Source organism: Lepisosteus oculatus, chromosome 20, assembly GCF_040954835.1.
Source record: "Lepisosteus oculatus isolate fLepOcu1 chromosome 20, fLepOcu1.hap2, whole genome shotgun sequence".
In the NCBI taxonomy this organism is placed as follows: domain Eukaryota; kingdom Metazoa; phylum Chordata; class Actinopteri; order Semionotiformes; family Lepisosteidae; genus Lepisosteus; species Lepisosteus oculatus.
In genome coordinates this window covers 11,558,595-11,586,495 of record NC_090715.1, presented here as the reverse complement: position 1 = coordinate 11,586,495, position 27,901 = coordinate 11,558,595, and the positions used below count along the sequence as shown (strand labels likewise).

The window sequence follows — 27,901 nt, the reverse complement described above, 5'->3', positions numbered from 1 at the left end:
TTGTCTGCATGTTGAGGCAGAAACATGTGGGAGAGATGATACACAAGACTCCACTGTGAGTTTTAGATTATATTCTTCTCCGGCCCCTTCGAACTGGTTGAAACATGCAAAGGGTTAAACAGGTAGCTTCTTTTTACACAATTGCACAGTGGTGCAAAAAACACCATTGCAGAAGGTGTAATGTGGCACACTAAAATTCAATATCTGAAACAATCTGACCATGGGAAACACATTGCAATGGCCAACAACAGTTGTAGAACAACAGAAGATGTAAGCAATCATCTGGTATGGACTTTTATTACCGATAGGAATGTGTTTCCTATGGTACAGTAAACTATTGCACCAAAATCACAGTTTTCACACACAGATGAATAGGTCATTTGACTGTAGACAAACCTGTTAAACTAGATGTGGTGGTTCACAACCATTAAATCACTCAGGGTCAGGCCTGCCCACACTTTCCAGCGGCTGGGAACATTCCTGCAGGGAGGATCAAGTAGGTGCACGGAGAGTGTGCCGTTCGTGCTGTGAAAGTCACTTCTGTGACTACGTCTGCTGCATTAAAGCTCTTCCTCCTCACAACTGCTCCCCCTGCCAGTTCAAGGGTTTACATTCCAGCTCATCTTTAAGAAACTAAATGCATTTTCCACCACACCACATTAATTCACTCCATTTCCCTAAATGAATTGTTCAGTACTAATATAACATTTGTTAAAACGTTCTGTTGCAGCTCTTCACTGTTTCCTGAAAACAGGAATGAACGAGAAAAAATCCTGGCTTAGCTGAGACTAACAAGGTAAGTTATTAAAGAACCTGCAGCTACAGTGAACGTGTTTGGAAGAAGCGTGTTATAAAGTGGATTCAGTTGAGAGAAAGCCGGATCTGGCAGCCTGTCCTGGGGAAACAGTGCAGTCCCTGAGGAAGACAGTCATGAAGGATGGTATTTAAACTGCAGCTGAAAAACTATCCCCCATTCCCACACGGACTGTAACTGAGCAAAACATACTGGTAACAGAGACGAACTGCAACACTCTCATTGACCTTTTCTCATTGCCAATATGATATTGTTTTCTTTTATACAGTAGGTATTGTGCAGGGTTGCCACCAGTTAATATAACAGAGGTGCAGCACAGTCAAATCTGTTTTACAGCATCTGTTTTATTTGAAACATCAGCTTAGGGCTGTGCAGGCACAAGGCCTTTACTTACAGTACCAGGCAATATATTATTATATCCCTTTATTTATCAGGCAAGTCGATCGAGATGAAACTCTTATTTACAATATGGACTTGGCAGAGTCTGAAACACACTTGTACAGCAGGGAATTTACTGGAGCAGTTCAGATGAAACACCTGGCTCAGAGGTACAACAGCACTGCCCCACCTGAGATTAGGGCACACAAACATCCAGTCTGGAGTCCAGAACTCCAGACTTCACAACAGGAAACTTACAGTATATTTAAGGTCTCAGGCCCACTCCAGCTGCTGCTCTGCGGGATGAACTAGCAGTGACAGGGCAGCCATCCTCTGTTCCACCCACCTGTCTCTCAGTGCTGGTTGCCATGGACACCAACTGACCGGAGACACAGACCACCTGGAGCCAATTACATTCTCGCTTCAGGAGATACAGGGATATTTAAGGACTTTTCAGACTCTGCACAGGGCTCCGGTATACTGTAACAATCCTCTGGTCGGTGGGACTAGCATTGGACCAGGAGTGGCAATGTGAACCCACTTGCTGGGCAACAGGCAGATGAGACCCAGGAAAAGTCCAGGCAGCCTACTGAAAGAGGCCTCAGCACAGCGCCCAAGACAGGCAGGGGCAAAGAGCCGCCGAGGGGTTCAAAGCGGAGATCGCAGACGGGCAGAGATGCAGCCGCGCAGCCCGGCCACCAAGCAGCAATCACAGAGCTGCAGGGGTCGTAGCACCGGAGAGATAGGTGTTAATGAAGCAAGACAGAAAGATCAAGAGCTGTGGTCGGGGGAACAAGTAAGAGTCAAGCCAGGAGAAATACAAAACACGTGAATCTTCAAAACACGAAGGGAACAAGCTTGAGAACTCTGAAGCTCAGACTTCGAATCCTGTATCAGAGCCCTGAGCTAGACACGTGAGATGGTAATTGCCTCCAGGTGATTCAGGTCTTCTGTCAGTTGGAGCCCATGGCAACCGCCCCTGAGTGACAGGTGGGTGGGGCAGAGGCCTGCTGCCACACCAGTACTAGATCACCCTGTAACCTGACATCAGGCATGTGAGCCTGTCATTTAGATCTCTACGTCTTCTTTGGACATGACCTCTCCAAACGTGAGAAAAGAGACGAGTCACACCGATGCACTTTCCCCAGATTGTATTCATACAAGACAAATGTTTCATTAACAAAATGAAAATAAGATCAATGCATAGTTGTGAAGCCTGAAGGAAAACCATGACTTACTGCCTCAGTGACTCATTTTTTCCTTGCATAACACTTAAAACTGACACCTGATGTCAGCAGGCTTATGGTATCTGACTTATTATTTGAGAATAAAAGAAGCTGTCTGTTTGCCTTCACCTGAAACTGATGCAACATTGATGCAAGAACTGACCTTAAATATTCTCCCCTCCCTGTAGCACATTGCTGACTTCTGATACCAGGAACTACCAGATCCTCTTTAACCAGAGGATTTGCAGTAAAAAGAGTGAGCTGAGTATACAGTATCTGTTCACACACCCCTGATAAAATCACTTCAGAGGTTACTGTGCCAGGAAAGGTTGAATGGATTAGAAACTCGTTTTTTTGTGCTGAAGGAGAAGCAAAAGTCCTACCCAGCTTTTACCAGTCCTCTGGAATTTGATTTATTACTGAAGTAAGACTTATTTATAAAGGAAAAGAAGCAAACATAATGCAGCAATTCGTCTCTAAAAGATGTATTCAAAATACGCCTGTTTGAAGATACCATCCTGGGTCTGAATTGTTGAAAGAGTTTGAATTTAAAATCTTCTTTTTTTAATTGCAATTACTTTGTAAATCACCACAGAGTTAGAGATTACATTGGTTACTGGGTATGGCCTGCTTACATTAGCCAGCCAGGTCCCTGTTTGTTTCTCAGTTTGCCTTTACGCAGGGAAAACCAACATTTACTCACCAAACAGTGAGCCATCATCAGAGTGCAACAGAGTTTCCACCTGCACTTACTTCAATTGCACCAGGTGTTCAGGTCTTCACAGGGATTATGTCCACAAACAATAAGCTGCTGGCACACAGGAAATTGACTCTAATAGCAGAGAAAGGTCTGATCCCTGCATGGCTATTATTGTAAGTGCCAGGCTGTCTGTGTACGTGTGGGTTTTTTCACAGAGCATTTGAATAAGTGCTGTTTCTCCTTCATGATTCCTCAGCTATTTCTGTTTTTTGGGAGCTAAAAATAACTATTTAAAAAACAATGGGTCAAAAACAAACTTAAATTTTCTTCAAATTATCATGTGTATGCCCTGTTTACTAGTGGATACTTGCAGAAAATTTTGACAGTTGAATAACTTACTATTTTAGACTGAAAATTGAGACAAGATTTTGAGGTTTTTTTGGGGGGCTAGCCTAATTGAAGTCTTAAAAGGTATCCTCAAACTATCCTGCCATCCTGTGGAAAGCATCCCGAACTGTGGGCCAAGTCGTTACAGATTCCCACAGGTATTGAAGATGTAGGGCAGGATGGGCAATTCCACTCCTAATCTATCCCTCTGGTTTTTTTAGGACACCTGATCTCAGGTACTTAAAGTGAGCTAACCAATGTGGTCAACTCATCTGGGCTTTATGTAGTTAATCAGTTGCTAGCTAACACTTACAGCACCTGTGAGCCACACCTGGAGCAATCTGACCAGCTAAGAGTACAACTCCTTCTCTCACCTATGAACTCTCAAACAGTTATAAAATTCTACAGATTTGCAGATGACTGGAGGTTCCAGTGCTGTTTCACAAATAAAAGTGCTATGGAGGGACAGGGGTGATCTAAACAGCTGCCTGACAAACAACACGGAAACATGAACGGAAAGTGTTTCGCTCAGGCAGCAGCAATGTCCCTTTCAGAGATCTAATGTGTGGCCAAGAAGCAGATGAGGCAACATGCGTGAGTGAAAAACCTACAGGCATCCCTTTGCACAGAGAGTTGTGTGGGTCAGGAACAGCCAGGCCAGCCACACTGCAGGAACTGACTAAGTGGAAATGTTGAAGAAATCACTAAGTGCATAACCAAGCGTCTAGAAACAAATGGTAGGATCTCCACTTTTCCACTTGTCTTGAGTACAGTTCCTTTGGGGTTTTTTTGTGGACTGAGTGTAGCCCAATATTCCTAGAAACCCTGCAGGACTCCACTTTCTTTTGAGAGCGGCATGTCATCCCTCTAGCATGATTTCGGAGCAGAGCCGAGCCTCAGGAGCAGTGTGTGCAATCAGCTCTCTGCTCATGTGACCTGCTTAGCGAAGTCTGGATAATGCTAATCATGTGCACAGTAGGTTATTAGCTCATTGTGAAATGTAGCACTTGGCTAGGGTGACTTCTCATTTAACAGCTGTACTTTTTCAAGATACAAATCTACCCCAAAAAATACCACTTGAAAGCCATCAACAGCATGTAGTAAATAAAATGGCAGCATTTTCAGGAGGAATGCCAACTGAAGAGGAATGATATCAGAAACGCTCTTTTCAGCAACACATGCCAGTCCATGGTTTATTCGGAACAACTGCATTTATACACCAGAACTTTCTGAGCTCGTCTGTGAACCAGTTACATACAGGTGGTTCTCCGCCATGGTGCTGGAGGAATGCAGTCAACTTGTTTTCATTCCAGGAGAGCTCTCAATCTCCAGTATTAAAGACTTGATTGACCTGCTTACCAATTCTTTCCTTCTGGCTACATTTCAAGCAATCCAACTGAATGAGGGCAACTTACAAATTACAAAATGTCACTGAGCCTTCAAATGAGTGAAAGCGAATTTACAAATATGTCTCAAATAGAAAACTGAAAATAATTAGCTTGTGATTAAGAATTTGGCAGGAGCAACATCCAGCAGGGAGAGCTCCCCTAGGACCAGGGCTAGGAAGAACTGGTCTATACCAGTATAAAACCTAATAAACCAAATGCAATGAGCTGCAAGCTGAACTGTGCTGCAGAAAACAGCATGGGAAGTCAGAGGAAGCAGAACACGGGCTTACAGTGCCATTCACAGAACCTGACCAAAGCAGACCAAGCAGAAGCATGAACTGTAGAGCCTGCAGTGGGAGAGAGGTCAAGGGTGCATGTGATCAGATCGGTGGTAGTGGGTGGTATTGAGCTGAGCTGCTCCCGTGGAAGAAAAAGATATCTGGATATCAGCTGAAGCCAAGACACATTTTACTAGACCCCACCTACTACACTGTCTCTTCCAGCGAGCAGCACACTTAGCACAGAAACCTGGCCACAAAGTGCCTCCTATGTGTCTGGTATCTGCCGTCAGCAATGTCAGGTTTCAGGTTCATCTTCGATGATCTTTTGCTGCACAAAATAATGGTTATGAAAATAAATGGGTAAATCCCTTTCGATAAGAGAGTGAAGTGTTGCAGATGTCCTCACAGAGCCCCTTTTGAGTCTGCCTGCATACACCCTTGCAGTGCATAAGCAGTATTTGTGGCACACAATATGAGAGCTTCAAACCGGAACACACAAGGGAGGGAGGACAGTAAGAAAAGGGAGACGAGCTTTTTCTTAACACAACCAACACTGAGCAATGCAGATGTAGACTATTTTTTATTCCACAAAAAAGAAAATCAGCAGTTCAAAGACATTTTTCTAACAAAAGGCAATAAAAAGCTATTACAAATCTGTTCATTTTTTCCTATACAGCTTTGAGCTCAGAGTACAGGTACAAAGCAAAGACTTACACAACACACGTACTGTGGTGAAAACTCAGGGATAAGGTGTGGGATTCTGAAGGATGCCGACAGGCAGGAGTAAAATAAAAAGACATGAACACAACAGTAATGGCAGAATACCCTGAATCTGATGCAGGAAGCTCGTCTCCAGTAACCTGCATTGCAAGATTACACTGGTTTTCCCATCCCATGATGATAATATCATGAATTACTATGATTGTATGGGCTCAGAAGAGTTCTAAGCCCTGGTTCTGCCTGTAGTGCGTCAGCATGAAGATCCTCTAAGAGATTAATCCCCACATCTCTTATTTAGATGAAACGCAGCACAAGGATGAGTGGTTATGGAGCAGTAGTGCCCTTTCAGGGGGTATGTATGGGGACAATCGTCCCAGCAGCCCAAACACTCACTATTCCCTATGGAACCACCCTGTTCCAGGATGACTCTTGATTTGAAGTTCTTGGCCCCCTACCAAAACATGCTCCACTTTTGTTCCCCCCACCCCAAAAGCAACTAAAACATTAAAAGGCACAAATCTAGTGGAACAGAGTTTTGGAAAACATTTAGCTGCAGTTTACTCTGCATTAAGAAAAAAAAACTGGGGCCCATTTGGTACAGGAGCAAAATGTTTTGAAAGTCAGCCAGGGTCAGAAAACCCAACTCATCTTTGCATATTAGACAGCTGCACACAACGATATGGGCCAAACGTTTGTTTTTCCACTGTCAAAACCAGTAAAATACACATCACAGCCAGAGCAATGTTAATACAGTGGCTTGTATGCTTGATAATAAAGACCAGCAACATATACACAGCAGTCCATAGCCCTGCACTGTGAAAATGCTCTAGTTTAGCTTTCTTGAGTGGGTCAGTTGTAACATTTACAATACATGAATTACATGTGTATGCAAAACAGTTAAACAAAAGTCAAGATTTTGTCACGGAGTTCCTCTGTACATGCAAACAGCTTTACAAATGAACATGGAACAGCCCCTGGGTTATTTGTAACAGAATTCCCTTCCCATTACTGGACTGTCACTCCTGATCGTAGGTTCCACACTAGAGGCAGTGGAGCAGCAGTTACTGCTATCTCAGAACACACGCCTCCCATATCTCAAAATGCTAGGAACCTGCTACCCCTACACAACACTAGGCTGGGCAGAAACACTGCAACCCAGAGGGAAACTAATTAAAAATGTAAGCAACAAACACTAAATGAAAAATAAAGGGTACAAAATTCACAACCCTACAGTGATCGGAGTGCTTTAATACATGCTTGTATCAGCTGTATCCACAAGCAGTCACTAAAATAAATAAATGTGTCTACAATACAATTTAACTTAATAAACATAAATTAATAATACACACAAATCTAGATTAGTCACTCTGTAGAACTGTTAAACATAAAAAATGAAACCTTAACAACAGCTAGTGGAATGGTCATATCTACACTGCAGATAAATACACACATTCTTTTTTCGGACATCAAATTCGAAAGACATCTGTTTCACATGAACTGTGGAGCTAACACTTTCTAACAGGAAAACCACAAATGATCATCTAATTTCATTTAGAAAATGAAAACAATTTTAGAAAACAGAATGTGTGTACAATAAATTCCTTCAGACTTTTTTTATAATGGAAACCTTCATCAGTTCAATGCAGACGCATCACACAAACTGACAGAAATCTCCACATTATTTTTTACAGCAGTAACAGCCACACAAAAACACTTATTCCACCCACATCCACTCTTTGCTCATTCCAGGACCCTTTCCCCAAATCCTAATTTAATATTCCTCAACTTCCATGTGAGGAAAAGAGTTTTGACCTTTTCAGTCCACAGGTAACCAGTTGCAGAAGTTCCAGGAAATAGGGGTGTAAAAATGGTACAAAATCTCAAGCGTTCAGAGTTCAGACCCCAGCGTTCATACCCTGTTTGACCAGCTTAGCATAAAAACAGACTTTACCAAAAAAATCACAGCCATAAGCAATAGCAAGAAGAACATGGAATAAACCAAAGCAACTGGAATTGTAGATCAAAACACACAGTGACTAAGTCATAACGGAACAATCACGTGTCTCCCAAAGTCAAGCAGCTGCTTTACAGAAAAGAGCTGCATAAAACTCGACTTGCATGGTGCTGCCTGTACTTTTACACTGTGAATCTATCATACTGGGAGACACACGTTTCAGGTGGCCTATCACAATCCTGATGCACTGCAACACCGGTCTGAACACTGACAGCTTCTATACACCATTCACTGCTTTTTTCCAAGTACTATACAGGAGGTCCCCCCAGCAACGTGGGCACAAAGAGCATCTGAGTTTTGAAAATCCAGGCATTGAACACTGGGTTACAATGAGAAAGAAATAAAATTACAATTCACACACTTCTATTGAAAAATATGTGATCTGAAAATATCCTGACAGCGATGCTCAAGTCCCAAAGTCAGCAGGAATGTCAGAAGGACACTGCCCAGAAAGACATAACTCAGGATTATACAGTATATAACATTAAGTGTAACGTGAATATAATGTTAAACTGGGAAGTGAAGTGTAACATTAGGGATAACAATTTTAAAAGCTCAGTAATATTACATTTTGTGTGTATACTAATATGTACAAGTATACGCTACATATTATTTTAAAACCTTGCATAGCAACCATGTGGGAATACAGCATTTGAAAACATCTTAGTTTAAAACAATACACAGTCAAAACGGGTGATGCTCTGAAGTCAAGAGTGCCATATATAAATGCATTTAAACTCTGATTTGAGTAAAATCCTCATGGGCTGTTCTTTTAGGAACAGCAATACTAGGAATAAAAGGATATTTATAAAGAGCTTTTGTGAAAGGCAGCATATTTTTTATGGGTTTCTATATACACAGCAGAAGGCACGAAAAACTGCTGCCCTTGCTCACAAAGATCCAGAGATCTTTTTAAGAAACGCTTCAATGTTCAATGAGGAGACACAGTGAATCTGGGAGATTTTGGGTCCCTTGTAGCTACACTACAGTACTTCAACCTCCTGGGCAGCCACAAGAAGCTGTCAGGAACTCTGATTCTGGGGCCCTCAATTCAACAGGTTTAGTGTCACCATCGCTTCCCAAAGACTTGGGACACGTCTCACAGTCAGGAGAAGTCAGGAGAGAGCAAGCTCAGTCTTTGAGAAAGGCTGCTTGGGACACAAACCTGAATGAAGTACTTCATACCGTGTCTGCGTACTCTGTCAAACAGGGATTGTGAAACAGTGCTGTAAGGGTGACCTATGAATCCTGCAGGACAAGAACTTCTCGTTCTCTTCCCCTTTGGGAGGTCTGGTGGCAGACTGCAAACAATGGGGGAGTGTTGAATCTAAAACCACCGGTTAAGAGAACAGGTTTTAAAATTCTCATAGGGTCTTGACATTCAGCTGCAGAGCCGCCACTGTGTTAATAGCACAGCTCTTCTGCTGTTTGGTCAGGTTTGCCTCACATTATGCAAGATATCATTAGCAAACTGGAAGTTACACAGTCCATCGTCTTGTTCCTGGGCATAAAAATAAGATGAACTCATAGTGCTGTTTTTCTACCACCTGATGCTCTAATTTCGAAAACGGGGGATTTTGCTCCAATCAGCACCATTAAAAAAAGAAACAACTAGATGATCAGACTGACAGTCTTTCACAGTCTCACAGTAGTTCCCTCAGGGGAGGCCAGTTCCTGCTCTGACAGCTCCGCAGGTCAGCAGCACTGCCAGTTGTATCAGAAAATGGCCTCATGTGGTCTTTACACAGACAATCTGACTGAATGATGTAACATTTAATGGCTTTTCCAAATCAGCGCTTAGAGAACCGACGTGGAAAAGACAGCAAACCCATTTTTTGACGCTGCAACAGCTGCATAGGTTAGCTGTACTAAAAAGGAAATGTTTTATAGATTGTGTGTTTTTTCTTCACAATTGTAAATGTTTTCAAATGCACCTTTACAGAGAACTGCAATCCAGCACCAGAAGAACCCTTAGCGTCAACCTACAACACAAGAACACAGAAGAGAGACAAGAGGTCCGCACGGGTAGTCAGTGAAGCCTCACTGAAACAGTGGCAGCAGGGCAGAAGCAAGACCACCTGGGTCCACCGACGTCTGTCGTCAGTCGGACATCTGTTTGAGACTATTTCCAAGTTCTTCAAAACTGCACCCTGGAAGACGACATGTCAGAAATTTCCCAAGGAAGCTGACATGCCCACATAAATATCCATGCTCTTTTGCAGGGTTAACCATTTAACTTTTATGGTTCAGGTCCATACATTGAGGTAACCTGATAACACACTGGCCAAATTTCCCCTATGCAAGACTGTGTGGTGGGAGCTGGCAGCTGCCTGTGTCCGTTGCTAGGTCCAGTGTTGCCATGGAAATTATGGGGTCACCATATGTCCAGGTGTGTGGGTACCACCGGCAGATGGTACAGACAAGTCTCAGAATATTTTGTCCCTCTCCCTTGAGAGAGTATCTGGAAACTGTGAGCCTGGGCTGCAGACAGAAGCATGTGGGAGGGAGTGCTTTTTTTTTGTTGAGAAAAACTCACAGGCCCTAAGGGAGAAAGGACGATGGTGTGCAAAAAGGTGTGGAAACAGTTTAACTCCTAAAAAAATAAAGTTACAAAAAAGTACTGTTGACTCCGACCATATTGAAAATATCAGGAACATTTGCATATATACATACAGTATATACACAGGTAATATATGTATATATGCATATTCCCAAGTTAGAATTGTTATCCCCAATGCTGTCCAATTGTAATTACCCACCCAGAAACACTATTCTCGTGCCCCACAGCTCGGGGACAGCAGTGCTGGGCTGGAGAGTGTCCGACTCCAGGTCAGGGGAAGTGGCTCTGATCTCTCCCACTCTAGGCCTGTTCCAGTGTTTCCTTTGAGATGGCGTGTGGGAGAACGGTTAGTAGCGAGTCCATTGTGCGCTTAGCAAAGCGGAGGGAGAGACCTGCTCATGATTGCTGGGGCACAACTTCCAGAACCTTCTGGAAGAAGACGGTCGAGGAAACTGCAGGAAGGAAACACACAGACAGGGCAATTAATGTCTTGCACAATCCGCCACTGAAAAAGTCGAGTTTGACTGCCTTCGTGTTTGCCTTTTAAAGACCGCGGAAAGCGTGATAGAGTTTGTGCTGGAATTGGTCACACACAGAACTTCACAATCTGAAACAAGAATGTTTGAACGTATTTAACTCGATAAAAACTGTTGATTTCCCGCTTTTCTCACAAGCCTGACAACATGCACCAGAAGGCAACTACCGCAGCGTGATCAGCAAGCAAAGAAGCAGAGTGTTGCAATACAAACACCTGTTTTGGGGTTCACTCAAACTCAGGAACAGCCTTGTACTGTCTGGCTTGTTAGTTCAACTGAGGTTGTGCTTTTAGAGGTTGAGCAGTGCCCTTCTCTCTGACTTCGGTGCAGGGCAGGTCAAGCACATCACACATAAGCTGACAGCCAGCCTTGCTCGGCTCACACCAGTACAGCTGCATCACCACCTCGTGAATCCCGGTAACAGTCAGCCCCCGACATGGCCCAGACTTGCGATTACATTTTGAATACAAAAATGGAACCAATTCCTGAGGATGACTGTATCCAACAGGCAATACTCCTCAAACGGAGCACTACGTGAGCCCATGATGGCCAATCTGCATCCTTTGGAGTACCCTGGAGATCCCAGAAATGCTGGGTTCTGCTCACGACACACTTGTTGGAATAGGTGATCTAGGGCTTTAAACAACGCATGCCCCCTCTTTCCAAGAGTTTTACCAACTGACATAACATCTAAGCACCAGCCTGACTCTAAGGCAAGAGCTTCTCCCTGATGTCGTGGACAGTACTTACAGATGACCTGCAGAACCCATTTGGGCTTGTTGACCCACCACACCCCAAAGTAGTACACAGGAACCCCGGTGAGGATGATGACGAATCCGATGCCACATTCCACTGGTGTCTTCCAGATGGAGACCACGATGAGGAAGATGCAGGCCAGGACGAAGCTGATTGGCAGCAGGATATTCACCTGGGACAGGAGACAGAGCACCTCAGTTCATGTTCTCTATTGGAGCCAGAATTGTAGAGCCACTGACACCCCCAACAACAGGTTGAATGAAAAGATATTTTCCTTTGCTTTTCCCTACCCACATTGGACCCCCGCCATATTCTATAATTCTGCTCTAGACCACAAAGTTTTGGGAAACCCCTATAATAATATTTATTTCAAATTTAATTTATTAATTCACTATTTAATTGAAAAGCCCATCCTCAGCTGCCAGCTTCCTGCACAGACTGTATAAACTGGACTGTCCAGTCTGGCATCCGTGTTGCGGAAGTCTGTATGTCCCTAATCAGACTATAAAACATTTTGCTTTGTTGCAGCAGGAGTCTCCGAAGAGCTTGTGCGAAAATATCTGGTCCCACTGAGTTGACAGATGTCTGTCTCAAGAATGCTTATTCCTGGTAAGAACAAAGTTTTTCTTATGCACTGGTGCACAAACCACAGCACACTATTGTCACACAGACTCCAAATGGAGGCGAACAGACACAGCATGATCCTGCTTTTCAGCTTCTAACATCTCCTAAGATGTGGACACTTGTCAGGCCTGAGGCTTGTGTCCGAGACCGCGAGGGCGGAGTGCGAACTGTGACCACAGCTACAGCCTCTCACCTTAATGGGCCGGTCCAGCTCGGGCTTCTTGTAGCGCAGCCACATCATGCCAATGATGGCCAGGGCGATGCACAGCCAGTTGAAGAAGCTGAAGAAGTTGATGACGGAGAAGATGTCATTGGAGAAGGCATAGAGGAGTGTCATGAGGCACTGCAAAGAGAACACACGTTTTTAGCTTCGGGTGCTTAAGCAGTAGAACAAGACAAGCAGGACCAGTCCACCCTAGTGCAGAGGTTGCACCTACAATTATAAATATTTGTTTTCTAAGTAGCAAGGCACAGATATTCCAACACCTACATAACAAAGACCTTGCACACCATGCAGCAATGAAATCTGGTGAACATGCCAACGCCAGTGGGTTCCCTAATAATACTAATAATAGTACCAAAACATGAATAGGCACTGTACTTGGACGTACGTAACTATGTCGTTAATGTCGGTATCAAGACACCAGGGGAAAAAAAAAAGGAAATTTGCATTTATGCATCTGACCGTAAAAAGTAAACCACACTGCACATATCTACAATAAAATGGTCACAAGGAAGGAGTGCAGATATTTTAAAAAGCACCCTTGAGCCATTTTGAATAAGAACAAACCCCGGTTATGCGGCTTAGTGAAATCCACAAAAAGCATTCAAGTCGCTGATGTGGTTTTAAAACAAGGCAGGCAAGTTCATCCGTTAACTTGGAACAAACACTTTTTCACTGGTTCAATCACTTCAAAGCTCACCATGGGACTGCACAAAGTCACAGTGGAGAAAGTTAAACCACAGTTTCAGAAAAATACACACAATTAAGAATATCCTAGAATAGCACTATACTGTAGGAACTAGATAAAATAAGACACTTGGGCTTCTTGTAGTCATGATTTTTTTATCTTCAAAGACCTTCCTACTACTGTCACCCTCATTTTACCTGGTCAGCTCAGAATATATTTCTGACTTTCAGAGTGAATTTCAAAAGCTTCAAAAGGCATCTCCATCCCCAAAATGATCAAATAAACTTCATCCTCAAGGTGCATCTTGCAGATAAATAAAAACTATTCTGAATGCTCACTTGATAGGATAGAAGAGTCTCTAGAGAGCAACAGGGCTGAACGAGTGCTGGAGACAAGCCAGAGAGGCGAGACTGTACGTACTGTGAAGATCAAGGAGGGCAAAGGTGTGAGCAGGCTGGGGTGGATCATGGACAGGAGGCTGGGCAGGTGGCCCTCACGGGATCCCACGAAGAAGAGCCTGAAATCCACAAGGACACAAGGCTCATCAGGCCAGGAGCACAGTAGGGAACCCCAACATCAGGAGCCCCACCCTGCACAGTGCCTAGCCTGATTCACCCCCAAGCCCTGTGGCACACCTCGGAGCACTCGGAGGTTCTGAAGTGGAGTGGGCTCCTACAAACACCTGCTTGTTTTTAGCAATCCAAATAAAAAGGTGCTGGTTCCCCTATCTTCGGCCACTGTATGATGAGCTGTTCAGGTGGAGCTGCAATACGAGCTGAGGGTGAGTAAACTGGCCTTCCTCAAGTGACACTGCGACAAACATCTTTAGCTGATGATCTGGCAGAAATCCGTATTTTTAAGAAACCCGACAAAGACAAAAGCAAAAATGCACAAGACACAGATGCTCAGAGCTGATCAAGGGCGCTTGACTCTGAGTCTGAAGAAAACAGACTCCTCAGCTTTAGATCAGAATGTAGCGTAACTCTCTGAAGCTCCGGCTCAGTTTTCAACTAGCCAGAATCCCCGCACATAAACCAGGACATTGACTACATTTAGATTAAAAAACCCACTTAATTCAAATGGACAGCCTAAGAAAGTTAAATCTGTACAAAACAGGGGACAGCAGATGTTCACCAGATTTGCTAGCTCCCTGCCCTCTCCTCACTGATGCTCTTACCTGGAGGAGGTGAAGAGAGACCCATTTACTGATCCGAAACAGGATAGGCCCACAAACACGGGGATGATCCAAGCCATTACCCCTAGGTGGTGGTTTCCAAAATCCTGAAGAGACAGTGACAAATTTTTAAAAAATGCAATTAATGCAGCATACCTTACAGCAGAAAACTGGACAGGATGCACTGAATTACGAGATCAATTCTGCACTGAACCTCCTTGAGCCTTGAGGCTGAGCATTTGAGTTCATTCCTGAAAACTTGTATTTGCAACAGACACTTCTTCATAGCGGGCAGCATGATGGCGCAGTGGTTAGCATTGGAGCCCTGCATTCAATTCCTGGAGTGCCGTCTGCATGGAGTTTGTATGCTCTCCCTGAGTGTGTGTGGGTTTCCTCCAGGTGATCAGGTGATCTAAGCTAATTAGCATCCGGGCCCTGCTGTCTGGGTGTGCTGTGTAATGGACAGGCTTCCCATACCAGGGGGGGTCCTTGCTTGCCAGAATCAACTCTGGCTCCCCCGAGTTCCTATTGTTTGGATAAAACCGTTGGAAGAGAGGTGGATGGATGGATTTATCCATAGTTTTCATAAAAGAGAACCGAGTTCGGCATGTGTGTTTCGCTCCACCGAAAACCGAGCGCTAACTCTCAGCCTCAGGCTGCTCTCCTCCGTGGACAGAGGTCACTCACCACGGCAACAGCCTTGGAGCTGAGCATGGACTCGGGGCTGAGGGTGGTGAAGTAGGCCAGGTTGGTCAGGACGTACACGATGGTCACAATGGGCAGGGAGATGATGATGGCGCGAGGAAGATTTCTGGGGGGAAACACAGGGAATCAACCCCTTCCGGAAAGACAAAGCAAATGCTAGAAATTTACACTGCTTACAAAACTGTCAACTTTACTTTTTCCTTGAAAGGCCTGGAATGTAGTAACATGGCTATTGAGCATAAACATTGTTACACAAATGAATCTTTTTCATGGCACAAGATAACACAGCTATGATCTGCCTCCAATTCTGAAAGATTGCTATTTAAAGAATTTATACATTTAACCAAAACCACTGTAATTTCTTCTAAAGAAATGCAACAATTTGAAGCCATCCGCCTTTCCCAGTTTAATGAATCATCTGGAGGCAGTTCTGTGCAAAGCTGAGATGTGAAAAATGCTCAGAGGTTCTTTCCCCATGATCTGATGTTCGGGGGCCTGTCATCTGTTTCAGCATAATTAGCGAGCCACTAACGAGCCCGGGGAGACCACAGGCTGCTGTCTGGGCAGGAACGAAAAGCCAGACAGCAGCAATGACTAGATGCCTGGTGGCCTCCGCATTCCTTTCAAGCAATGCCATGGCCATGTGAGCAATTCTGAAGAACATCTTCAAGACGTCTTCTTCTGAAATGTGCAGTAACCAACACACCTTGAAAGATGATTTAAAGTCCATGTTTCACTGGCACTATGAAGAATTAAATCTCTATGGCCATGCAAAAGATTTAGACACCCAGGTGGTCAGCTGTGACCAGCATACTGTACAAGCGCCTGCTGGGGTCATAAAACAGGCCGGGGCAGGCTCCAGAGAGTCCAGCACTCAGCCTGTCATTAGTCAGGGGTCAGAATATTTGGGAAGAACATGAATCAACTTCTGAACACAACAGCTCTGCAATTCCTTTGGGAAAGTGAAACAAAGAAGACAACTTACTTGAAAGGTTCGATCATTTCTTCCGTGACAAAATTCAGATAATTCCTAAAAAAAAAGAACAAAAATATTTTGTTTCGCTTTGTTTCCTTACGGGATCCCACAGTAGAGAGCATGATCCGATGTGTCGTTTTGGACAATTTCAATAGTTAAGAAAAAATATCTTCTTAAAAGTGTTACCTAATGTGTGAAGAGCCTAGTATTGTCAGAACCCAAAAGATCCAATTACTTTTATGTCTTGTTTCCCACTAATTCCTTTTTGTAAATCTGAATTTTGTTCACTTTTTATATGGGATACTAATTTAACTTTTGAGGAAAATGTTTTTCTGACAACAGTCAAGAGATTTTTCACTAATTCAGAAAATTCTATTTCTTAATAGTTTTTGTAATGATTATTAATCATTACTTCTTGAAGTCCCTGTTTGGTTTATCCAATCACAGCCTACAGTCTTTTTTATAGTCTGTGAAAAAGATGCATATGAGTTTGTCTACAAGCTAAATATTTTTCAACGTGTTAAAAGACCATGATATCTGTCATTAGAATTTTTATTTCTTTATAGGACAGAAAAGAAAAAACTTAGGAAGTAAAAAAAAAGTGCACTGAGCATTTATAAGCTCACCATGAAAAGAGATGTCTCTTTGCCAGCAGTTCTATCCCTTTTTTACGATGCATTAAATAGCTAAGCCTGGTTAAACACAGGAACTGCAACCAGAGCTCAAAAGTGTGCCTTACCAGCCTCCATACGCAAACAAGCCACTGTACAGGGCCAGTCCAATTTTCCCAAAATCAGCATTGCTGCCTTTGAAGGAATTTTCTGGCAGGAGATTCTCAATGTCACCTGTGGGGAGAAGAGGAAGAAAAAACAGAAAGAACAAAGCTGAATGACAACCCTGGCCAATGAGGAGAGCAACGAGGATGCAGGCGTCAAATGGGCGATCTTTCGCAGTGGGGGGGCGTACCACGACGCCCTTGCCTCGTGCTCACCACCTTGAGCCAGCACGTGGTCCGTGACGGAACGGAGCACACAGAGCTGACACCTTGAGCCAGCACCGTTCGAAAACTGCGTGAACTGTGTGAACGCCCTCCCTGACCAGGCCCAGAAAAGCAGCCAACCCCACTATCTGCTTTCATTGCGCTGGCTGTGTGCTTAAGCCAGAATCCAGTGCGGAGTTCTGGTGGGCAAAGCGAGTCCACACTCGGATCCCTCTTGCATCACGGGCTCCTCAGATAGAGGTACTAAGCAGCTATTTCCAGCACAGCACAGGCATGCACTACCTGACTGCCATCCAGCCACACAAAATACTTTTAATATTTTGTGTGGCTGATATAAATTCACTATGAATGAATAAAGCTTTCATGCCGTACATCTGCCCTGGGCACTGGGTTATGTTCCAGATGAAAGTGCGTATGTGTTTAGTTTTGTGGTTAGTCACATTTTTATCTTATCTCTGCGTGTAAGGCTGCTGATGTCGGCATGGTAGTAATCTATATCCGGAGTAATAATGGTTTTCCCCCTGACTAAGCAGCCCAGCCTAAGGATTCATAAGTTGGCCAAAACTGCCAACTCAGCTGCCCCCCACCCCCTCCAAGCCACACCAGTCCCTCCCTTCACACAGTTCTCACAACGAGCTCATTAGGTAACAAGCACATGCCTCAGTCAAATGGGAGAAAGTTGGATTACTCCTTATGCCTGCAGAAGACACGCCAGGAATGCGTTTACCTTCCAGGCACCAGGCTGGTGAAACAAACCGCCTCTCAGAACAAACTCCACGCTCGGTCACATGAGTTTGAGAGCAGGGCCAATGGCACTGCCCAGCACCACTCTCCACGGACGCAGGAGCCTGCAAAGCCTGGGACGGATTGGAGCCTAGACTGGTACGAGCATGTGAGCAGAGAGAGGCTCATTCCAGGCTTAGACACCAGCCACAATTAATCCAGAATGCTTTCTTTTAAATGCTGTTCTTATCTGCTTTGTAACTTTCTACCTGCATAATACTAATTCCTTACACTTAATTATACTTTTCTTGACACTCCACTCAAAGTTCTTTTAGCTAAAGGGGAATCCCACTACCACCACCAATGTGTAGCTGCCACCTGGATGATGCAATGGCAACTAAAGCCAGTATGGGGAGGAGAACAGTGCAATGAAGCTTACTTCTAAAACTATGCAGAGCTACAGCATCATAAATTAGTCAATAATAATCGAGCTATAAGTACTGATGGTAATGTCTGTGATTATGCACAGTTCTATATCTTCATACGCACACAGACATAGGAGCTGACACTACTGCTTAAATTGGTTCACTTGACGATGATTACCACTTTGTAGGATTAATGAGTGTGCAATAAATGCGGCTGAGAACGATTTCTCACAGTGATAACCTGGCCTAGAGACTTGGGCCAGTGTAGCACAGGAATGCAAAGCTCTGAATGAGCCAGCATCACGCTTAACAAATCAGACGATTAGCTTTTTAAACTTCATGCACAAGGAGTTCTAACATCTGCGCTTGTCTGTAAAAAACTATATCTACACATTCTCAGTGTTTTTTTTTGTCTCAAGGTCACATCACCCACAAATAAAATGAATTCTAAAGAGATCTGAAGCACAATGAGAAAAAGAGGATTTTCTCACAAACTGGTGACCTCGCAGCAGCTGCACTGTTCAAAACCAGCAGTTGGTGATGGATGCTTTGGGGGATAAACTGTGCAAGAACCGACTGTACCCATGTGACTGTCTGCAGTCTGGACCCTTGTAATCCCCCCCAGAGACAGCATCATATGACACCCACAGACGAGCTGCTCACTGGGTGCAGCAGACTCTCCACTTTCTCTAGACCAACCCATCGCTGGTAAACTGCTGGGCTTAACATTCAAAAACGCGTTTTAAGAAAAGGATTCTAACTGTACTCTCTGCACACAGATATACAGGATTTGCAGCTCATTTGATGTATAAATAGCGTCATTTTATTATGACAAATTGTACAAATATTCTTTGCTTGAAAATAAAATTGGGTTCTGTAAAAAACACAACCTCCGCTCTGGTTACAGAATAATCTGAGTGCTAGCCACATCTGTCCTTGAAGTGTAACACTTTTATCTTGAAAAGATAAAGCACTGTGTGCACTGTATTCCTCAGGCAGCACACAAACAGCCTTGTTCTCTTGCAGATTAGCTCCTCGTGCCACAGCACTAAACTGAGCGCAGATCGGCAGGGCTTCTGGGAAGTCACAGAGGCTCCTGTGTGCAGGGTTAGGAGTGCTGTCACCTGCATCTCATTTGTACTACATTATAGAGAATAATAATTAGCCGCTACACAATAACTTGACAGGACTTCACGAGTGGGGGGGGTGAAAACTGGAAAATTGGCACTATCAACGGGCTCCACTGGAAGTCCTATCTGAAGGAGTGTCTAGGGAGTAACATGCCCAGGGAGCTCTTTTACATGCCCAGGGGGGCAGCAGGAGAGCCAGCCTCAAGCCAGAACTCAGTTTCTGCAATTTTCTGCTGCACAGTTCAGAGTTTAATGATGGCATGCTAATACACATACTGTGGTACTCAATGAAGATGACATATATACAGAACTGGGATGAGAAACATCCCTGAAAGAAACATGAGAGCACCAATACTACACTCTAAATGGGAATAAAGTACCATTAAATAGGTATTAAATACTTGGATGTAATCATACATATACTACTAACCCGACATTCAGCGCAACACTGATTAAGCAACAACATTACAGCGTCCTGAGCTCATGGTTGTGGATTTGTCCCAGAAAAGCACAGCAGGTAGAATGTCCACAAATTAATAACCAAGTATTAAAAGAAGAAATATAGCACAGCTGAACAGGGGGCTAAAAAAGACAATATGAATGATAGAGGCCTTGTTTATGTGCCTATTAAACTGAATATCTAGGTTAACCTTTCACCCTGCAAAATATTAATTAAACCTAATTGCTGTGGGAATAGCGTGCATCGTCACAGGGCCAGAATTTTAATTGACACAGCAACACAAAAGCATCTGAGCTGTGGAAGAAAGCCCCAGAGGATTTTTTTCCAAAACGACAGACAGAAATCCAGGGGCAGCCTGATTTGCTGGCTCTAAGGAAAGGCCAGTCTCAATTTCAAAAGGGAACAAGCTTTTGTTTAACAAAGGACTGCTCTGCTTCAGCCTAGAATGTGGATTAAACCGCAAAAATGTCATTAAAAATTTAAAACTGATTAAATCTGTATTGCTCTCAGAAGTAAATATGGTGTTAAACAGGCCACAAAAAACCTAGCACCACATACTGGTTTGCTACGAAACAAGTGTGTGCATAGATGAGACTCAATCCTGTGGACGACACCAACGATCACCTGCAGGAAAATACTGTACACTATTCACCCACAAGGCTGTGCTCTTCACACTACAACATAGTAGTCACATGACACCACCACTATTATACACTGCATCTTCACAATGGCCTGAGATTATCTGCTTAACAACTGAATTAGAGACCAGATGGCCATCGAAGAGACACACACACAGCCTACAGTATAAATTACTGATTGCATAAAGTGCGTAACTAAATAAAGGCAAGTGCTCTTCAGAGAAAAATGGTATAATGACAAACTGGCTTGGGAGTCCAGCTCCTAAGAGCCATGGTTATGGGAAGAGAAAAGGCCCCCAGGTCTGCTGATCATGTAATGAAATTGCATTGCCTGGGCTTCACAGTGATCAGCCCTTGTAAGAAAACATGCCTAAGACTGTCTGCATTAAATAAATATATTTATATTATTAACAAATGAAACGTGTATTCACGAGTGACTCTGGATGCATACAAATTCCATTATATAGTGTAATTCCACTACTACAGTTGCAGTTGCTTTATTGCATTTTTAATACACCTCCCCATTTATCAGTGTGTTAAAGACCGGATGGATTCATACATTTATTAAGAAATCCATCAATTGGACAGCCTTTTCACACACTGTGGAGAGAAAGCAGGGTAACTTCCCGAGACTCCCTAGTGAAAGGAAGGACATAATGCAGCTTCTTAGCACGATCAGCACACTGCAGTGACATCAGCAGTCTGGAGTGGAAAACCTCCAGCAGCACAAGCCTCCTGCAAGTTTTCGGTTTCATTAATGAAAAAAAAAAACCTAGAAACCTCGAAAAGCATCAGCTAATAAATTCCGGCTGGGCACCTATCCTGCTGAGAGATCCTCTCTGACGTTAAACGTCTGGAAGGTGTCGAGGCAAGTGCTCCATTACTCCATGAAACATGGAGCAGAGCGGCTCCTTTCAACTTTAATTTCCATTTCAATTACGGCTACAGCACTCCTGCTGCCTAATCCTCTAAGCCCCCCGGGCTCCTGGCTTTAGGATTCCTGTCCCGGGCAGTGCAGCGGGCACGAGGCTGGCACAGGCAGGTCTGGGCACCCCCTCCCCACCCTGCGGCCCCGCTTGCTGAAACAGGCCCAGCCCTCGCACCCCGTGAGACCCCCCTAATCAAGGGGAAGGTCAGACAGAACTCGCACATGCCAGGCAGGAAGCACAGCGGAGCTAATCCAGTGCGGCATGGAATAATTTCATGCCACTCTGGATTGGCCTAACAAACCGCAGAGAAGGGAGGAGTGGGTGTGGAGTGATGTGATGAGGCTATTCCTTGGAAAACGACGATTTTTTGTAGACGTTTTTCTAAACGGGACCTTCTAAAAATAGGTTTATAGCCCCACTCTCACGAATAGTAGCAGGGGATCTGCACTGACCCAGCTTTTAGGACCCTAGTTTATGACACCTCCTACGGCACAAAGTCTCCAGTCACCATACAGGTTTAGGAAATTCTTTCCCAGAGGCAACACTGCCACCAATTTCTCCACCAATACCCCTTCCAATCACAATCTGCTCTTTCTAAAGAACTCTCCTTTCCCAGTACTTGCCTTGCTTAGCTTTTCACACCCAGAACTGGTCAACACCCTTTTTGGTGAAACGTCCCCTGCACGACCATCTGGTCTGCTGCAAAAACTGTTCCACACATGGCAGGCATCATGCTACCAAAACTCCTGGTTTACCTGCAATGCACTCACACTGTCAGGACAAGTAGGCAGACATGTCTGGAAGAATCCCTTCAGAGTAGTAGAGAGAAAATTGCCTCGTGGCACCTAAAGGACAGTTTTTTGGCACCAGAGATGAACTATGCAATGCAAAACAATAGATACCTTTCACTGCTGTAGCAATAGACATCACAGTGGGTAGAGGGGTAAATGAGGAGTCTTGATAATCTATATAAAGGCATCCTGAAGCTTTGCCAAACACGCCAGTGAAACACAATACTGAGGGACAGACAGAAAGCTCACAGCCTCACTGCTGAGCGTTTCCAGGGAGTTTGTAAACTAGAAAAACAAAAGCTCAAATGTTTTGGAATTATGATGCAGAGGTCCACTGTTCACTACATTAATCACATTTCATATGTGGACGAACAACTGCATGCTTGCCCTTGGCGACTCCAGGCGATCTGCTGTTTGGGTTACCAAACGAGCACGACAGGTTTCAATACAGTTAAAGAAATTCATCCATTTTCTAACCACTTTATCCAAGACAGAGCTGCAGAGGATAGGAACGGAATTCAGAAAATACAGAAATAAAGCACTGCTGGGCTTTTTAGTGGAAAAAAATGCTGAAATAAATAACTCAACGTGAAGGAAAAAGCATTATGCCCCCTAAATACTGTATATAGACTACATTCATTTCAAAATAGACAAAATGATAAATCGGCTCCTCCTTTTGTTGACAAAATTAAAATCCTGTTTATTAAAATTCTTGCTTTATGATTAACATGCCCATGTTTATACAATGACTTTTTTCATGCTTGTGGGGACAAAATGCAATTTTCGGAAAGTATTTCATGCTCAATTTGTGGCTGAAATGCAGCAGAACACAAACGACGCCTCTCGGTTTCACGTCGGCTTTTTTTTTTCCTCTGGAGAACAAAAAGAAACTCCATGTCGAAGAAAGAACGGAGAGCCATACTGTTCGGGTACAGGATGTGGAAGCGATTCCTCATCGCGATAAGAAAACAGCTCTCCGAGAAACCTCAGAGAATAGTGCTCACTAAGAAACGAAAACCTAAACTGCTCACAAATGTGACAAGGTCCAAACACCAGTTCTGTGTCAGGAGCCACACTGTGTGGCCTACTTAGCAGCCAGGTCAGTTTCCTTTCCAATCCAAGACTGACTGGGACGGCAGGATATCGATCTGACCTCATTCGCAAAGGATCCTTTTTCTTTTGGGTGCAGAAGAACAATTCTTCCCAGTTGTGCACTTTCACAGCTTGCGTATGAACTAAAACGCGCTTAATGCACAGAAAAGTGGCGATTGTTCAATTGTAATGTAGTCTGATGTCATGGAAGGAACAGAACAGAACCCTGCTCAGAGTTTGTCGGTGAAGGGCTGCAACACTGTGAGCGAGAGGGAATTTAGTCAAGAATGATTTCTAAGAACAAACACTGTGCAACGAACACCTAGCCTGGTGATGTGGTCATTAATGATGTGGCCAAGCTCCTCCTTATGAGGAATACAACAATACAGCAAGACACCCACAAAACAATCCCAGCTTCCCAACTGCGGAGAGATCTGAAGACACAAAGTCGAGAAAGTCACCTTCTGAAACTGCCAAACCAAGATCAGAAAATGTTACTAGAGATGATGCATTTTACATTTTGTATTTGTTGGGTGCATGCTAAACATGGGAAGCCATTCAGTGCTGGAGGCTGCTGAAAGAATACTTTTATACTCTGCAGACTGTCACTTTATCGACTATTACTGAGCACGATCGGCTGACTCTAGAAAGGTTGTAAATATGCCCTGGCTGAGATCTGCAGACCCCCACAGCACAGAGGCACCGTGAGGCTAACTGAGTGAGGAGGGAGAAAGGCAGGAGCTGGGAACTCCAAAGTTACAGCTACATCACAGGAAACATTAAAGCTACATACATGTAGAAACATTAAAGCACACAGTGCTGTAAAGCACATGTGTAGCACATGGTCGGAGCTCCAGGGTCTGAAGACTGATGAGTCACAGAACTCTCAGGACTACTGGATGTCAGGAATGGTAAACTGGGATGTGCAATGGCAGAACAGCACCAAGCCACATACAGCACTGAGGGGGGAAGTACTGCCCGAGCTCGGCACAGAGCAGCCTGCCATCACAAGAAATCTGCACTCTGAGCGTTCTGCAAAAACAGAGCTCTGATAGTGCAGGGGCTTGTCACAAAACCCTAGCCACTCTTTTCAACAGCAGTATGTGAACGCATACTCTCCGGAGATCCAGATATGAGCAGCCCTGGCCTCTGCGGTAAAGGGCAGCCCCTTGCATTTTTCTCCGCCCCCAGCGAGGGAAGACGAACAACGCGAAAGGGGCTTAGCCTTTTCAAACAAGGAGAGCCGGGGAGCGTCGGCTCAGGCGCTCTTTTCATCGACCCCAGTTGCGTTAATTCCCTGGCTTTGTTAGCGTGCTTATTTTATGAATATGTCTGTTATTTCTCCAATGGCTGCCGTCAGCAAAACCCACCCGGGGCCAGTGGACACAGAGGCGAGGGGTTGTGAGAAAGCTGAACCTTCACATCCTGTAACCCCTGAGTTAGCAAGATTACTACAAACACTTCGGAGTTTGTGATTCTCTCAGACAATGGGGCTCTCAGTGATCACTATGGTCCTTTTTCCACTACAGTAAGTTCCCAACAATGGGCTGAGGCCCTGAGATGCCGAGAGACTCTTTAATCCACAAGGCCTAGAAACCGGGGTCCCCCACGTGACTCAAAAACAGAAACACACAAGCAAACGCACAAAAAGGAGAAGGAGGACAGATGCCAGTTCACACAGGTCAAGCCAATCCTCTCTGGCCCACTCTTTTCCAGACACAGCAAGGCCAGAACGATGGCAATGTGTGAGCAGTGCTCTCACAGTCGTTAGTGCTTCATGCACTTTCCAAACTCAAACAACTGCTCTTCCACCAGACAGGTCCCAACCTGAATGTAACCCTCCTGGAGCATTCATGACATTCAGGCCTTACTGTAAGACTACAGCACCTGCATGTTCTGACAACGTTGGACACCGCTTACAAAGAAATGCACAGCCTACTGCCGGGACAGGACAGCCTTCATGACAGACTACACAAGTGCCAAATTAATCTGTGAACTGCCTCCAGGATTCCTGAATGAATCAGCTAATAGCATCTAAACAAGCTAGATGGGCTGAAGAGCCTATTCTTGTTCTGTAATCTTTCTTGTCGTCTCTGAATTTTACAGTAGCCACTTGTCAATCCTGGGTAAGTACTACATCCTAAGGCTCAAAAGAAAAATGCTCTAGGAAAAAGTCTCGTCTCAAAGGACGATTTCTTTCCTAATTTGCAGCAGCGGAATACCCATCACAAACCTCTTCTGGAATACAACAATTGACTCTGCATTCCTATAAATCCTGCATGCTGCCGTACAAGAATATAACGAGCGATTCTGCAGAGCTAGTGCTTTCCCCTGGCTCCGAGATCCCCATGTGAGGTGCTGAGGAGCTCAATGGGAAATTACTCCACAGCTCCTGGCGCGGACTTGTACCAGCTCATCTCACGCTCAGGGATGGTCTGTCACATGGCTGGCAGGTGGCAGTGGGAAAAGAAAGGGCCAGTCTCTGCAGTAGCAGCAAAACACTGCCCACGTTGATGGCAAGGAGCCAATCAGACCTGCATTTCCCGGTTTTTAATTAACAGACCACGGTGTTTTCATGTTCGTGTTTGGCATCGCGTGCTGTTTTACCTATGAGTAGTTGTTTTTCTCTTTTATAACCGCAAAGTGCTTTTATTTGCTATAAAAAAAACAAATAAGATTCATCCCCAATGCTGCGTGGCAAATTTCAATGTTCACCACCAACAGCAAAGCAGATGAAAAGTGTCAGATCGTGCATGATCGGGGTCAGCACGGCACACACAATACCTGCCCACACCGGACAAGTCCATTCTGATCAAATTAGGTCAGGTTTCTACTCATTGTGCAGTGAGGAAGTAATTACTGCCCAATTACCACACCATCCCAGATGCATGATGTACACAGCACATTGTTAGCTCACCCATTCAGTTAACAGGAAGGAATATGTGCAAAGGTGATCCGGTGAAACAAGAATAAAACAGGCAGTCTGCTTTATTTCATTCCCCGGCAAAACTGCTCCACAAAAGGATCTTACCTGGGTCTCTTCCTGGTTTTGCAAGCCAACTCGTATTTGAAAGAATCCAGATCAGATTAAACAGAGAAGAGACTCTACTGTTTAAATAAATAACAAGCTTTGCATGCTTGAAGGCTCTCCTATTTAAACAATTTCTAGAACTGAGACAGTACATTTAACTAAACTAAAACTGGGTGAAAATCTTAGTCTCCTGACTATGGGGCAAGGTGAACTTGTGTCTCAATCATTGTGCTGAAATATCCTAAAGATTTTTTTTTAAGACTGAAACTTAAAAACTGTTGCTCCAGTGCTTTACTTTAACTCCTTTTTTTTAAAAAAATACAGTGATTCTTTCTCACAGCTGCACCACACTATTCAAAATGACTTAAATACATCAAAGGTGTGATTGGTGCTATTGGTGTAGCTCTCCAGTATTCTGCATCTTTATGCCTGTAAGAACTGCTTTTGGCTAATCAGATCTTAACACACAGCTGTTTCACAGTGATTATTTTGGTTGAACTCAACAAATGGTCTCCAAATAGGAGATATTTACAAGATAACAAGACAAAACTATTTTATAAAACACTACAAATGTGTGTGACACACATGATCCATGAAAAATTCCAGAACATGACTGGTTTATTCCTCCCCCTTCCAGATAATTGCCTCCAATTTCAGCATTAGGACATTTCCCTAAAGCACATCTCAACTGTACTGTGAAGATCTGTGGGTACTGATTGACATTAGAGGAACTCTCCCAATTTATCCAGATTATCTCACTGGTAATCCTTTTAAACTCCTTCTATTTGGAGTAAAGCTTCACTGTTAGTCTAAGACTGGGCGCAACCCACATTCAGAGTTGCATCATTGCCAGAGACAAGAAATACAAGAACGTTGATTGGACGTTGTTTCCAGGAACATCAATAAGATCCGAGCCAAGTGTGCCGAGATCTCAAATCGTAACCAAGTTGAAGTTTATATGTTAAAATGTCTAAGGACATTAACGCTGTTCCACTTAAAGTTACTTTTAAATCCACAACTTCAGTAACAATAACATTTCTGTCTTCTGCTGTTGCTGTTTAGACCACAAATTTACACTGTTCATGTTCACAAGCGGTCTTGAGTATAAATTGCATTGCACGAGGGCAATGAATAATAACTAAACTGATTCAGTGGCCGAAGTGTGACCAGTTACTGATTTGCTATGTCCCACAGAAGCTCAGCCTTGCTTTATGATTGACATCTCTTCAGCGGCACACTCATCCAATGGCATTCTGCACTGCCTGCTCTCAGCATGGGCCTGCCAGCTACAGTGCTAACCTCTTGTCACTGTTGTCGACCTCGGGAACCAGACCGGCTACAGCTCTGTGCCTGACCAGGCAGCATGACTGAAAAACATTCAGAACAAGTCATCTGCCTTTTAAAGCTTATCTGGATCTGTGACCCACATACAGAAAGTGGGCCAAGCAATCAATGTGCGCAGTTCCACTTTCTGCTACAGTGCCCTGTCTGCATGCTATTTTCTTTTCCAGTTGTGTGACATTCGTGGTTTC

At 44.0% G+C, this 27,901-nt stretch overlaps 1 protein-coding gene across 1 annotated transcript in view; it reads right to left on the bottom strand.

Moving 5' to 3' along the window:
• Positions 1-5,735: 5,735 nt before the first annotated feature.
• The window catches only part of slc7a5 (solute carrier family 7 member 5), a 31,750-nt gene continuing 9,584 nt past the window's right edge, over positions 5,736-27,901 (bottom strand). Inside the window, exons 3-10 of the mRNA XM_006641190.3 lie at positions 16,890-16,995; positions 16,160-16,204; positions 15,157-15,280; positions 14,473-14,576; positions 13,716-13,812; positions 12,578-12,727; positions 11,755-11,932; positions 5,736-10,920 (exon numbers count right to left, since the gene is read on the bottom strand). Of these exons, the coding sequence (XP_006641253.1) occupies positions 10,865-10,920; positions 11,755-11,932; positions 12,578-12,727; positions 13,716-13,812; positions 14,473-14,576; positions 15,157-15,280; positions 16,160-16,204; positions 16,890-16,995 (860 nt within the window). The 3' untranslated portion in view covers positions 5,736-10,864. The remainder of the gene's footprint in view (positions 10,921-11,754; positions 11,933-12,577; positions 12,728-13,715; positions 13,813-14,472; positions 14,577-15,156; positions 15,281-16,159; positions 16,205-16,889; positions 16,996-27,901) is intronic.